Source organism: Cervus elaphus, chromosome 19 (genome assembly GCF_910594005.1).
Source record: "Cervus elaphus chromosome 19, mCerEla1.1, whole genome shotgun sequence".
Taxonomy (NCBI): domain Eukaryota; kingdom Metazoa; phylum Chordata; class Mammalia; order Artiodactyla; family Cervidae; genus Cervus; species Cervus elaphus.
Window position 1 is genome coordinate 81,691,979 of NC_057833.1, and position 15,276 is coordinate 81,707,254.

The 15,276-nt window shown below is 41.2% G+C and overlaps 1 protein-coding gene across 6 annotated transcripts; it reads left to right on the forward strand.

The window, feature by feature from the left end:
* Window positions 1–977: 977 nt before the first annotated feature.
* On the forward strand, window positions 978–14,976 carry CDV3 (CDV3 homolog). 6 transcript variants are annotated; one of them, XM_043874500.1, is made up of 6 exons: window positions 984–1,638; window positions 2,330–2,406; window positions 10,614–10,765; window positions 11,278–11,437; window positions 12,604–12,653; window positions 12,782–13,005. In XM_043874500.1, exons 1-6 carry the CDS (start codon window positions 1,399–1,401, stop codon window positions 12,787–12,789), a joined length of 687 nt encoding a protein of 228 aa, XP_043730435.1. In that variant the 5' UTR covers window positions 984–1,398; the 3' UTR covers window positions 12,790–13,005. The 6 variants fall into 6 exon arrangements, with proteins under 6 accessions (XP_043730434.1, XP_043730437.1, XP_043730435.1 ...); XM_043874499.1 differs by having other exon boundaries at window positions 978–1,638; window positions 11,284–11,437; window positions 12,604–14,976; XM_043874498.1 differs by having other exon boundaries at window positions 12,604–14,976.
* The last annotated feature ends 300 nt before the right edge of the window (window positions 14,977–15,276 follow it).

Here is a 15,276-nt window from a genome sequence, read left to right on the forward strand (position 1 = left end):
TCTAATGTATATTAGAAACTGCCCGTCAATGCAGGAGACATAAGAGACACGGGTTCGATCCCTGGAGAAGGGAATGGCAACCCACTCCAGTATTCTTGCCTGGAGAGTTACAATGACAGAGGAGCCTGGCAGCTACAGTCCATGCAGTCACAGAGTCAGACACGACTGAAGCGACTGAGCACAGCACCATGTGTGTTAAGTACTGTGCTGGCAGCTAAGAGGTAATCTTTCCCCACATATCTTGCAAGAGCTAACATCTCCACTTTACAGATCAGGAGCTTGAGGGTCCGATTTAGCTTGACCTATTTCTAGCTATCTCATAGAAAGTAGAATTCAGATAAAACCAATCTCCTTTCGACTACCTACTGGTTTATGTAGACCTTTTAGTAAATAAGAACAACTTCAAGCCCAAAGCACCTCATTTTCATAATAATCATCACCTATGAATAAAATGAATAGTTGCTAGACCAGAGAGGGTGAAAATACAGAGGCCAGCAGAGCAGACGATACCATCTTTATATAGCTAGCTTAGCACAGGGCCTCTCAGTCTCACTGAAGTTCAAACCACTACAAGGCCACAGTTAGCGGCTGACTAGCAGACACACGTGTACCCTACGCATGCGCCTAGAACGGACCTACCCACCCCTTCGACCGGACCTCTTTAGCCAAGTCACCAACAAGCCCTCTAAATGCCCGCCCTCAAGGCTAAACCCTCGACCAATCAGGAGGCAAAAGCCGTCATGTACGTCACTTATTTAGCATATACCCTCTCCCCGCCCCCAAGCCACAGCCCCGCCCCGTCTGAGGCAGGGATTGTCGCCTAAGCGCTTCGCCCTGGCACCTGATTGGCTCCCTTGCCAGCTCCGCCTCCGTCTCCTCTCACCGCCCTCCCCTCCACGCTCCCACAGTGGCGGGCGGAGCTAAGTACGCAGGCGCGGCCGCTGCCTCTCTTTTCTGGTGGCCCGCCCTCCCTCCTCCCCCTCCCTCCCCTCCCCACCCCCTGTCCCCTCCTCTCCCGGCCTGCGTGCTCGCCTCTTCCTCCTGCACTCGCCGCCGCTAACCCAGCACTCTCGCCGGAGCCTCTGGCCCGCGCGTTCCTTTTTCCCTCCAGCTGTGGAGCGGGCGGGATCCTGCACTGCGATCGCGGCAGCAGCTCCAGCCCGGGCGGGCTCGGGCGGCGGCAGCGGCACGCGAGCCCCCAGGAGGACCGTACCACCGTCCGCCAGCAGGCGGGGGGGGCCGGTCGCCCCGCTGCACACGCCTCAGCGACCCCGAGGGACTGAGGCGTCGCCGCGCCTGGGAGCTTGAGCGCCTAGCCGGCCTCGACCCCGAGCTCGGAGCCCCGGCGGGCCGCTCCCGCCGCCGGCCCCACCCATCCGGGCCGAGGAGGCCGCGGCCATGGCTGAGACGGAGGAGCGGAGCCTAGACAACTTCTTCGCCAAGAGAGATAAAAAGAAGAAGAAGGAGCGGAGCAACCGGGCGGCGAGCGCAGCGAGCGCGGCGGGCGGCGCTGGCGGGAGCAGCGGAGCCACGGGCGCGGCGGGCGGTGGGGCGGGCGCGGGGACCCGGCCGGGCGATAGCGGGACCGCGGGCGTGGGGGCCACTGGCCCTGGGGCCGCCACCAAGGTTGTGACAAAGGTGAGGGGCCGGGGAGTTAGGGCCCGGGCCGCGCGCTTGCGCCCATGTGCCCGCCCCCGCCTGCCTGCCTGGGGAAGCGGCCGGGGCCGGCCGGCGGGCTGACGGGCGCGGAGGCTGCCACGTGACGCGGGCTTCCCACGGCGGGCCGCCTCGCGTTCCCCGCCGGACCACAGCGGCCCAGTTCCCGACCCTCGTCGCCTGGCTCGGGCCAGCACGCAGGCAGGCGGCGGCACCTTCCCGGGGAATCGGCCCGGGTCGGAAGTACATCTATCGGGTGACGTCTACTCTGAGTAATTTAGCGTTCTGATTTCAGCCTAGTAGTGTGAACTGAATTTTCTAACAGTCACATTTGTAGCAGATCTAATTGGCTCGACTTGGTCTGGAAACCTGTAAAAGAAAAGTCTCATACAAGATTGAGGTAGACGTTTAGTTGTGGGCTTACTATGGACTTCATCCGACGTTTCCTGGTTGCTTAAAGTAACAAGTCTCATGAAGGAACCGGGTGGAAGTAACAAAGTTTAGTCACGTTTGTCCTCAAGCCTAGTGGCCTTGGGATTGAGCAAGGGCTTTGGCCAGAAGACGAGTCCACACTTTAGGTTCCAACCACTTTACCCCTTCTTAATAGTCTGATGGTTGTTTTAGCTGTGTTTTAAAAATAGCTTTAATTGACTACCTGGTACTTGTTTTACAGGAGGAAGATGAGTGGAAAGAATTTGAGCAAAAAGAGGTTGATTACAGTGGTCTAAGAGTTCAAGCAATGCAAATAAGGTATGGTTTGGTTACAGATAACGTTTATGTCACCCACCGGATAAATACTGTATGTTTGGGGTTTTTTTGTCCCAAAACAGCATCACAGTACTCTTGTTCTTTAGGTATGCTTATTACGACTAATGGATTGAGTCTATTCCTTCTCTGTGGTGGCAGCCCTTTTATATGCCAGTCAAATTAGCTGCCAGTTCTAAAATCCTGTGAGAGCTTGCCTGCTTCGAATCTTGGTTAGGCCTTTTTGAGACAGCTAAAATGGATTTTGTGCTTTCAGAATTTTTGCTTTTATTATTGGTGGGTTGAACTTAGCTTTTGTCTCAAAAAGGCCTTCAATTACATGGGTGGTTGTAATTGAAGCATAGTTACAGGGAAATACAGATTTTACCTATTCAACTTGTGTAATCAGCACGGAAGTCAAGAAAGGAAACATTACTGGTAGAGAAGAAAGCCCCCTTCCTAACCTCTTGTAGTCATTGTTTTAACCCCCAAATAACCACTGTCCTAACACTGTAGATTAATTTTCCCTAGAAATTTATAGAAATGGAATCATAGTCTAAGCATAAAGTTTTAAGAAAACAGTAATTCCTGAAAATTACATTGGTTGGTTTAGAAGATTTGAAATTAACATGTTTTATCAAATCCAGTCTATCGTAGTCACATGAACTTTAGATTCATGTAAATAAATGTCATGTTTTTGAAGGCTTCATGAAGAGAAAATCCACTGGCTTAGATTAAAAACAGTTTATTCCCAGTTTCAAGAAGCAAGTGATCCTAGGGAATTACCTCAGTGCTCTCACTACTAGGGGCCCAAGTTCTTTTACTGGTTGGGGAACTAGTCCTGCATACCATGCAGTGTGGCCAAAAAAGAAGTGACCCTGATGCACTGCCTTCCAGATTGAAGTTTGTGATTTATATTTACTCGTGACCACCTGGCACAGTGGAGGAAATAACTTTTCCTTAACAGAATACTGTTCTTTGACCTCACTCAGTTAAGTTCAGTCGCTCAGTCGTGTCCGACTTTGCGACCCCATGGACTGCAGGCTTCCCTATCCATCACCAACTCCTGGAGCTTGCTCAAACTCATGTCCATCAGGTCAGTGATGCCATCCAGACATCTCATCCTCTGTTGTTCCCTTCTCCTCCTCTTTTAGTATCAGAATCTTTTTCAGTGAGTCAGTTCTTCACATCAGGTGGCCACAGTATTGGAGTTTCAGCATCAGTCCTTCCAATGAAGGACTCACTAGATGGTAATGTTTATAATGTTAAATAACTTGTTTAAAAAGCAGGGCTAATGTTTATGACGTTTGTTGAATACTTACCACAGCTAGGCATTCATGTTCTAGGTGCTTTCAAGTTGTTGCAAAGTGAAACCTGATTGACAGTGGGAAACTTAGGGATTAGTTTCTGTAAATTTGAAATACCTTCCTGGTGGTGTGAAGTAGAGGTGATAAGACTGGAGGTTTATTCCCAACCACTTTTTGGCTTCCTTCGTGTGTTAGATGTTTTTGAAGAGGTATATATTTAGAAAATAATCCATTTTCTTTGTCCTGGCGCTTGGCTTTTATAAATGGGGAGGAGGGATGTGGAGTTGTTATTTGTGGTAGTGGAAGCGCCTGTGTGTTGGGTTCCTGTGTTCTGTGGTAGAGTAGGCTTTTGCTCTGCCTTTCCTGATTGCCAGGCCGTGAAATTTGTGTTCTCAAAGACTCGATTACTGAGCAAGAACAGCACTTTCTGAAGGAAGAGGTTTCAAGTTCATTGAATGTTAGAAGTTGATGTTGTTATTCAAATACAGGATATTTAAACTACCATCTATTTTTGTCATTGACTATATATCCCATATCCATTCATGGTTATTTTTCTTTATTTTTTGGCTACTCCTGAGGTGGTGGAACATTACTTAAATCACCTCTGTCTTTCACTTTTGCCAGAGGTGTAATTAAATCTCAGTTAGTGTGAGCATTGAGGTTTGTTTGACCCAAAATAGAGCAGCTTTTATACTGCATTTTACATTTTTAGCATCTAGTCATGGCCACTTAGTGGCCATGCAGAGGTCTTTCTCTTACCTGCTAACATTGAAAAACATACCTTCTTCCTGAAGGAAGCTGCTTTTGTGGATCCTTAGTCATTATGGAGTCTGGGGTGTATCTCTGTTGCCTTCATAAATCTATAGAAGGGAATGTAAGTTTCCAGGAAAAGCTTGAGAGTGAGAAGCTTTCATAATAATAATTATGAGGTTTCATAATAATAACTGAAAGTTTTAACTTTATACTGAATTTGGGTCTTCTCAGGTGGCTCAGTAGTAAAGAATCCTCCTGCCAATGCAGAGATGGGGGGGGCATTCAGTCCCTGGGTGGGGAAGATGACCTGGAGAAGGAAATGGCAACCCATTCCAGTAGGAGTGGAAATCCCCAGGGAAAGACACATTGGTTCAATAGAATGGAAAGTAGGTTACTCACACAAATAGGATGTAGTTGATAATAGAGCAAAAACATGGACTTAGGGAAAGACAAAGCTGGGCCTGCATCGTAGCCCTGCTGCTTATGTGTGACCTTGGGCGAGTTACTTTACTTGTGAATGTTCTTATCTGCTGAATTGAGATGACTGCTCAGATTTGTTGTGAGGATTTTGAACAGGATGTTCATAATATATCTGCTTGGTTCATGTTAATCAACTTCTCTATTTAGTGGATAGAGTGATTTACTCTTGGAAATTTTGCTGTTTAGCCATGAAGCATCTGCTTTATAATTCTAATATTTGAAGGAGTCGTGGAGACACTTTATGACTAAAGCACTAGGCTGGTGAGTCAGTGGGCTTTCCAGATTGCTCAGTGGTTAAGAATCTGCCAACACAGGAGATGCTGGGTCAGTCTCTATCGGGAAGATCCCCTGGAGAAGAACCACTCCAGTATTCTTGCCTGAAGAATCCCATGGCCAGAGGAGCCTGACGGGCTACAATCCATGGGGTCACAAGGAGTTGAATGTGACTGAGCACACATGTATGCTGGTGAGTCAGTTCACTATAGACTTAATAGGAGAACATGCCATTTCAGGTTGGCAATAGTATAATCATACAAACAAAAATCCTCAGAGTTGCTGGAGTTCTTGAATGATTGTTTTCTATGGCTTGATCTTACCTTTTGGGCTGAAGCCCTTGGAAGGAGAGAGAAATGAAATATCTCTCTCCTCGGATATTGAAGGGGGGTGGTTATGCCTTTAATTTGTCATCTTTTTTATCCATGAGAGAGGCAGCCTTTCAATATGGGACAAGAGAAAATGAAACTTTAGAAATTGACTTAAAATATCTTGAAATTCTGTCTCTAGTCTTAATTTTTTTCCTTCTAACTTTTTGTGTTGAAAAATTACAAACCACAGAAAAGTTGCAAGAATAGTAGAATAAGTACCCTTATACTTTTGCCTGAGGTCTACCAATCATTTTGGCCACATTTGCTTTCTCTTTAGTTAGCTGCATACAGTCTTAAAAGTTCTTGGCACTAGTCGTAGCAAGCTAGCATGCTCAACCTTTGTTGAAGTTAAGTGCAATTGAAAGAGGGGAAGTTTTCAGCAGTGGCAGACATACTGTGTTAACATTCTAGCTCACATTTACCAACTAGCTCAAGATTTAAGTACCAGGAGTAGTAGGAGGTCACGTGTCAAGTTTTGTGTCTAAGTTAATAAATCTTATTCAGGATTGCATCATTGTTTACAGACAGGTTCTGAGAGAGAAGCCATTGAGATAATAAAAGAAAGCATGGTGCTTAAGCTTAGATTGTTGGTTGATAGTAGGACCTATAGGCCTTTCCCATCTTTAAAATGGATTTGAGGGAGAAAGATTTCATTTACTACTTGTTACTAAATGGTGAGCATTTGTCATGTTTCAGTAACATGAGCCCAGTGGTTGTCTAGAAATCTTTGGACAGCTAGACTTAAACCAGTTAGGTAGAACTAGTTAAGTTGTCCTTTGAAGAGAAGAAATTACTTCAGCATCCAATCTGGATTCATTGTAGAAAATATTTGATGTCCGGGCATTGATTGTTAGGTCTTGGAGTTGTAAAAAAACAACCACCACCACAACTCACGCTCAGCTGAACACCTGTGGGTCGTTTCAGTGATTTGTAGAGGCTGTGGATGGAGCCCAGGAGAGAGATGCTTAGATCTGCCATGAAGGGGCCGAGAAAGAGTCCTTGGATGGGTTACAGTGACATTTTAAGCTGCCAGGCATGACACGTCAGGTGGTTTACTGTCTCCCCAGTTTACTGTCATGGAAGTGGTTGCATAAAACCAGTGGAAGTGCCCATTATTACTGGCAAAAGTGCAGTCAAGTCTGGATTTTGTGTTAGCTGCTTTAGTGTTGGAAGACGGGAGATAGGATGCTTAAATTATGTAATGTCCCTTGAGATAAGGAGGTAAAAATATTATGTTTTTTTATAAATATACTGCTGTAGCATTTGTGATCCTAATCAGTCTTACTTCAAAAAAGTGAGTTTCTCAAATCTGAAAATATAGAAAATTTTCCTATCATATTTCAGAGCTATAAAGACAATAAAATGAAGTGAGAGGCAGCCTGAAAGAATATGGGCTCTGGAGTCCCACTGACTTGACCCTGCTTCCTTGTAGCCCTGGGGAAGGTCCTTTAAGTATCTGAATATGAGTTTCCTCATGTGTACAATGGGTCTTCTCCCCATCTTTGTTATTTCGAGGTTTAGCTTTGTAAAGTGGGTATAACACTGCCTGGCATAGTATAGAGATACTAAGTAAATACTCCTTTTTCTAGCATTATCATTCCTCCTACCCCACCAATAGCGCCGTATAGACTAAAGCATATTTAAGACAGTATACTTTGAGTTGTGATGATGAATTTATAGTGGCATTGTAGTTTTTAAAGCATCAAATTTAGCTGATGAGAAGCTGTATACTGGGTTAAATGTTAAATTTTAGCCTAGTTGTCTTCTGTGGAAATAATTCTTTGTAACATGTTTTTTGTTCTTTGACATTTGGAGGTTTGACATTTTCTAAAATACGTAAGTATGAAAGAGTAATACGATATTTAAATTATTTCTGTCCTGCTGTTGGTACTGTGGCATTTCGGCAAGGCTCTTAGCATCTCTGGGCCTTATTTCCCTCTTGAATGAAGTGTCTCAACTAGACAATTTCCAGTGTTAAGTTTAGCTAATATTTCAGAATCTTATGAAGCCAAAATACTAAGTTGTCTTGTGCCTATTATCAATATAAAATCCCTCTAATGAAAATATATCACTTATTTTCTAGTGTAGTTTATACTCTGGAGGTATTTAGGATTTGTGGGGTTTTTTTTAAAAATTCATTTCTGTCACTTGTCTCTGAGAGTGAAAAAAGTGATGAAGACTCTCAGCATTCTATCATACTAAATTGGAATTTTTCTTTTCTTTTTTTTTTGCAGATTAGGAAAACAATGTTTTGGTTTTTAGAACATTTGCAAAGTAAAGCAGCATAAAGAAATATTCAAGGGGTGATCAGTGTTAACATTTTTTTGGCTTTCAGTTTATTACAAGCTGATAATTTTGGAATTTAAATTATTAATCACCAAATATTAAAATAATTTAAGGAAATCACTATTTTAAAGTTATATATATATGTGAACACTTGTGATTCAGTGCATGAAAAACCATTTCAAAATGTAACTGACCAAATGAAAGCCATCATAGATTGGGGGGATATTAGAGTATAAAGTGCCATAAAATCACTTAAATCTTTGTGAGCCTTTTATATCCCCATCTGGCATGGATTGGGTCGCTAGGACATTACTAACTACTTAGTCATTATAGCTAAGTGAATAACACCTGTGCTTTTATTAATAGCCCAAATTACATTATAGTGTAATTTACATAGGTATGGGTTCAGAAGTGGGTAACTTTTTTTAAAAAACTTCTTTTGGGACAATTTTGACACTTGAGTACCACTGTTAGACTCCTGGATAAACTATGACATTCATACTCTTACCTATTCATTCTGCTTAAAAGCTTTGGGAAGGTCATACTGCTTGGTATCCGTTTTAAAAGAATGTTTTCTTGTTGCATTTTTGTTTTTTCCAAATGCTATATTTTTTTCCTGTTAAAGGAATGTGATGCTTTTATGAAAACTCAGATATTAAAAAAGCATGTAATAGCAAGTGCTGACGGCACTTACTCTGTGCCAAACATTGTTCTGAGTGCTTTATGTCTATTAATCAGTCTTCATAATGGGGTTGTTATCCACAGTTTTATACATGAGGAGACTGAGGCATACAGAAGTTACGTGCTGTCCTTACTCTTTCTGGCTGGTAAATGGCAGAGTCTGCATGTATTGAACAGGCAGTTTGGCCTTAGAATCTGCTCCTAACTGCATGAAGAAAATAAAATTATGCATTCTAGCACCCACTTTTTAACATTTAGCTAAAAAATCATTCTAGATGTCTTTATTTATATTAGGTACATAGACTTTGTTTTAGTTCATTGTTTATATGAAATGATTATTATTTCCATATTAGTATAAGCCTAAAACATTATTTTAAATGACTGCATGGAATTCTACTACATGTTATCAACAAGGAAAATTGAAGGCTGGCTTAGCCATACTGTGCACCCTTTTTTCCTCTCAAACCATAGTCTTAAGTAAAATCTTGCTGTAAATGCAGATTGAAGGTAAGTTCATTCCACTTTCCTTCCTGTTGCCACCTTCAGCCTCTAAATTCTGCAGTTACCTCTGGTTGGTGGGCAGTGTTGCATGGTACCGTTGTCTCATTGTGTCATTAAAGGAGACCATTAGCAATTCAAGAAATTTGTTGTATAGCCAGAACTTATTTTAATAGACATAGAAGGCTAACACCCTTAGATATCATTTTACAAAAACCAAGAGAAGCCTTTATGTTCCCAAGGTTACAGTCAGGGTAGAGGTCATGTGCACATTGTTATGACCATCATGGATCAGCCATCAAAAAGAGAAAATGCCTGAAAGAGTGGAAGGTCAAGGACAGTATGTTTTTTTAATAGAGGAAAGGATAGTTAGATTGATGGTGGAGATTGATAAGCTGAAGACCTAGGAAACACCACTAGTGTCATGGAAAATAATCCAGGGGAGAGGTGGTGTCTGTGCCAGATGCATCATCTGCAGGGACAAAGGAAGTTTGACTTGGCAATTATCTTTGTGCTGTCAAGCCAGTGGAACAGAAAGACAAGCTATATGTACTTGTTAATTTAGCACATTCAGGTTTACATAACACAGTAATAAGTAATCTAACACAAGGAGACATCATCAAAGATACCTTGGAGAGATTATACACTTCTGACTCAACTCAATTCAAAAATAGAAAAATTAAAAAGAGGCATTAAATAGAATCTTAGAATGGTATGTCACCACTGAGGATGTATTTTGCATTTGTAATCACTAGCAAGCCAAAGACTGAGTTCTTGTATTCTCTTCTTTAAATGGGTGAGACATCTCTGTTATTAGGAACCAGTTCTGTGTATTCCCTGTCTGGATAGTAGAGACTGATGCTAAACACTAACTTGTTTTCCTCTGTTGGAATGTGAATTAATTTTGAAAGTATTTTGTTACATGTACTAAAGGATTAGCAAATGAAATTAGACAACTTTTAAAAACAAGTCATTTGATCTGAATTGATATGAAAATATGCTTACTATAAATGGCTGTTTGTACACTTTGGTTCCAGAAAAAAATCTAGTAATTGTACTTTTGATTCTTTTTCTCTACATGTCAGGTTAGATTGACCTTTCTTCCCTGCCTCAATAGGGACTCCTATAAGTAATCAGCATAGATTGTTATAAGTTGATGTGTTAGTACGTTAAATATTTCTAGATGTTCTTGACTGTATGAAGTTTGCAAAAAGGGAAATGGAGACTGTCATTGGTTTTATGAACTTTTGCCAGTGATGAATTCTTGCACATGAAGTTAAATTGAGGCCCCAATGCATAAAATGAAATTCCCTGTTTCTTCCTTTCCCTTAAAAAAAAAAAAAAGACGAGCTTGGCGTTTGGGCTTGAAGAGGGTTAAGTACCTTCTCCAGAATCACAGATCAGTATTGATAAAACTAAGGATTTGGACTGAAAGATTTTCCACCTGAAAATTGGACTGCTCAGGTGCTTAATTTTTTTCAGTATCCCTCATGAGGCCTGTCCCCCAGGACCCAAACAAAAAACTTGTTTCTGTAATTGAATTCATGTACTTATTTTCCAATAGTGAAAAGGAAGAAGATGAAGTTGAAAAAAGAGAAGATCCAAGTGATAATTGGGAAGAAGGTGGAGGTGGAGGTGGTGGTGGTGGTGTAGAAAAATCTTCAGGCCCTTGGAATAAAACTGCTCCGGTACAAGCACCTCCTGCTCCAGTAGTTGGTAATCTTAATATTTCATTTTCATAAAGATGTGTTGTCTATAATTTTATAGGCAGTCAGCTTTCAACTAAATGCATGTTTGCAGTGAGTGAGTAGGGTCTTCTTTCAGTTGCTAGGAGAGAGAAATTTGTGTCTGATATAAACATGTTCATATCCTCAGTAAAGGAATTTGGAAGTTAAGGCTGTAGGCTGCTTAAGTCTTAGAGTAATCCTATAGTGATCCTATAGCTTGCCAGACATGTTCAAGGTTTTGGGATTGTTTGTTTTTCGGTTTTTGACAGCTGACTAAGTACCCATCTTTTTTTTTTCCTTTTCCCATTTTACTCAGTCTGAAGAACGAGTTCTCAGAAGGGGAATATCTCGGATAATTTTCTTTCTTTCTGTTGTTCAGAGACCTTTAATGCAAATGAATATTGGTTTTTTCCCATAATTGTTAAATGATCAAGAATTCAGGAGTAGCTTGTTAAAATGCCAGGCACTGAGTGGTTTCTCTAAACTGTTACGAAATGTCAGTTACAGAAACCCCAGAACCGACAATGACTAGTGGCGTGTACAGGCCTCCTGGAGCCAGGTTGACCACAACAAGGAAAGCACCACAAGGACCACCGGAAATCTATAGTGACACGCAGTTCCCATCCCTGCAGTCCACTGCCAAGCATGTAGAAAGCCGGAAGTAAGTATTCTCAATATTTTGTTTTGAAACCTTTTGCCTTGGCCAGAAAATGGGGTGCTTGGTATTTGAAAACCCACCTTGGGGTTGCAGTAAAGCCCAGGCTGCAGCTGAGAGGAATTGAGAATTAGGGTAGGTCTTATATGCCCGGGAATTGGGGAGGAGAGGAAGAACCCTGGAAGGGCTGAGGGGAAAGAGCACCAAAGACATCTTCTACAAGTTCTTCTTTTCCCTGGTTTATGTCATTCTGTAGCCATGAGAAGTCTTACCTAGTTAGAATTTTTAATAAGTATTAGGTACATTATTGCTGCTTCAACGTTCCTTATGTTATAGACTAGAGAAATCAGCAATATTTTATTGTATTCCCAGTTAATGTGAATAGATGAAAGATGTTGACATTTATATATCTAATACTAAAAATAATCTTATTTCAGCAAGTACTTAAATGAATGCTACCTGGAGTTAAATGACCACATATGGGACATCCACATCTTATATAGGGACATGATTTTTTCTTTTAAGTAAATAAAATAGGAAGAATGTAAATGACATAATATGGAATTGTTGGGGAGTGGCTTTTAAATTAAATCTTAGCTTTTTTGCCTCTTTGAGGGCACAACTGACTTGAATCTAAACCTCTGGCCTTGCTCTGTCCTACACACGAGGCACTGATTCACCACACTCATCTTTATCTGATCCATTCCCATAAAGTGGAAGTGCAGAGAAGTCTCTGAATAATGAGTAAAACTTCACTTGAATGAGAAAATTGTTGCCCTTACTGACATATAAAAAAAAAGAGATGTATTGTCCTTTTTTAGCTGAGAGTAAAGGTGAGTCTTAGAAGGATTCACCATGCCATTAGACAGCTTTTTAACTTTGCAGTTGTCTTGAAGTTGGTCCCCAGAACAGGATTTCAGTTGATAGTATTTGGTAGAATTGCTACCACAGAAAATATGACCATAGAGCTTCAGTACAGTATTCTATATTTTCTGTTCAATTGAAGCCTTAAAAATGGTTTTGATAAGGATTTTACACACCAGTTTCTCCCTCCTATCCCTTCCTCAAGATTTTTCCAAGGGGTGGCTTTTTTATTTTAATTCAAGAAAGAATATTTTCAGAACAGCCTAGTGAAGTAGAAATATTTACTGATTACATTTCTTTCCCCTTAGGGATAAAGAAATGGAGAAGAGCTTTGAAGTAGTAAGACACAAAACTAGAGGTAGGGATGAGTTTTCAAAAAACCAGGCCCTTAAACTTCAGCTAGACAACCAGTATGCTGTGCTTGAGAATCAGAAAAGCAGCCACACACAGTACAATTAAGGAATGGTGTTTGCTAACCCTTCTAAGGTAACTAAACCACAGCTAACCACCACGGACAGCCATCCATCTGATCTCTGCTGGATCTACAGCCGATGCAGACCACTTGGTATACGTGACTGACCATGTTGCACTATGGAAGTTTAAGTGTTACAACTGCTCTTTATGTGTATTGGCTTTAGGGGGGTTTTCATAGTTATATTAATGTTCAAACTAGATTCAGCAGTGTTCTTTCATAATGACTCTGCGAGTACGAAAAAAAAAAAATCAAAAACTGCAGCCAGTGGTCATATCAAAATCTTTTTATGTTCAGATACTGAGCCTTCGTAAGGGTTGACTACCTCAGATTTGCTGCACTCATTGTGGACTTCATGTGGATCACAACTTCTGGATAAGAAGGTTACAGCTATTAAGTGTTGATGTGAAACTTGAAACCAGCTCTACTGGATTCCTATCAGAAATCCTGCAGAAAGTCAGCCATCTGGGTTCTGATCTGCTGTAAAAGATGAAGATTTAAGTGACCTTAATTAACCTGTCCTGTGCCCCATCTATAAGGAATACTCTGAGGTGGACTGTGGCTGGATTAGACTTCCTGGAACATGCCGCTCTCAAAAGAACTGATGTGCTTGGATAATCTGTAGGGCTCTGACTTATAATTTAAAACTTTGAGTTGTATTCTGAGGTAACCACAAATTAAATTCAACCAAACTTGGGTCACCAAGTGGGGAAAGGGGTAGGAGGGAAGAATCTTATTTCTTTTAGTAATTTTTTATTTGGGTAATGCTTTTTCTGTGTTCCATATTAAGGCTTTTTTTTTTTTTTTTTTTTGCTATCACTTGGAATAGTTCTTTGACAGAGCATATTGCTTAGCTCAGTAACCTGAAGTATACATTGGAATTGTGAAATGTCTCATGAATTTGCCAATCCCTAGAGTGGAACCAAATGGCCTTTAACGTAAAGGGCAGTAAATGCAGGGGGCTCTACTTCAGGTGCTGCTAAAGCCTCCTCTAATCAGGTCTAAATTGTATAGTAAACTGGTGGAAAGACTTTGTTTAGTTTCTGCTCAGGCCAAGGGAATCACTGTCCTGTCCTTACAAATTTAAAGCAGTAAGAGCAGAACCTCAACCTGAAACCCACTTAAGTTTCACAGATCTTGCATGATCTTTGACAAGAATTCAAGATGCACTTGTGCCCAAACATTTAAGGTGTTAGGTATTCTGTAGATGCAGTGATTGTCCCAGCCTAGCTTTGGTATCAACCTTCTGGTGTGTCTTTAAGTTGGTCATTTGGAGCGCGTCAGGGGCGAAAGACAGGTGATGTAGCACTTCTGTTTTTAATAATTACAGCTTAAACTATCCAGTAATTTTTAGTCCTGAAAACGGACACCAGGACGCTACCCAGGATTACTGAGAAGTCTTTCCATCTAATGAGATAGTCTCGTTATTTCCTAGTTTTGTATCTTCAGTAGTAATATTTCAAAGTGGCATGTGACCACTTGATGCAGAGTCTGGGTTTCTCTATAATAAAATCCCTTTGCCAAATGTAGGAGTTGCAGACTTGCTACTGGCAAGAGTGAAGCAAATGGGTGAGTAAAACTATCCTGTTGTGGGAGCATTTTCCTCTAGGAGTTGAGTCTTGATAAAAGTGTCAATGCAGGAATCCCACTCCTGGGAAGCTAACAGAATCACCTGATGGGACCTGCAAACTGTATCTGGGCAATAATGTTGGAGTTACTTGAGGTGGCAGGCAGGATGCCTATGTTCTGATGTGCTTGGGTGAGTAGCTGAGCCAGCCAAGGAGAGGTTGGATGATTGAGAAACAAAGGATTCTTGGTTAATCTGAAGACTTCATTTGGGAACCAAAAATCTTTTAACAAATAATCTCTTGAACCTTGAGCCACATATTTCCCCTGAAAAGTGCATTTTTTCCAGCAAAATTTTGTTGGGGGTTATGTTATTGAGGAACAGAGATGAATATATGGAAAAGTTATTTAATGGCATAGAAATCTAAAGACCTGCAAGGAGACTTAAAAATCCCAACCCTTGTTACAACTTTTTAAAAGATTGTGGAATTATCAAAGTGCACATGAATCAAGTTTTAATATGCTGTATGATGGGTGGATGAGGCTGTCCATTGTACCATTTCTTTCTTTGAATTCTCAGGCATGGTTTGGCAGTGCAAAAACTATGTGTCATTAACAAATTCAATAAAAGTAAATATATGGATTTTGGAGTCTGGTTTTTGCTCAACTGGTAACTTATCCTCTATCTTTGCAAATGGAGGATTGATGACATTTCTAGTTTGCTCTGGGAGGATGATAATCTCATCCTTAGTGACCTTCCCATTTGAGAAATGTTTGTTTTTAATGTTAAAAAACCAGACCTGGAATGAAATTGTGAAGCTGTGATGAATATTCTTTTCCAAGGTAAAAACTGAGATGCACACTTGTCTTCATTGCTGTATTAAGCTTTGTTGTCTTAGACCGTGGCAGGGGAATCTACACTATCTACTGTGTCTACTATGTA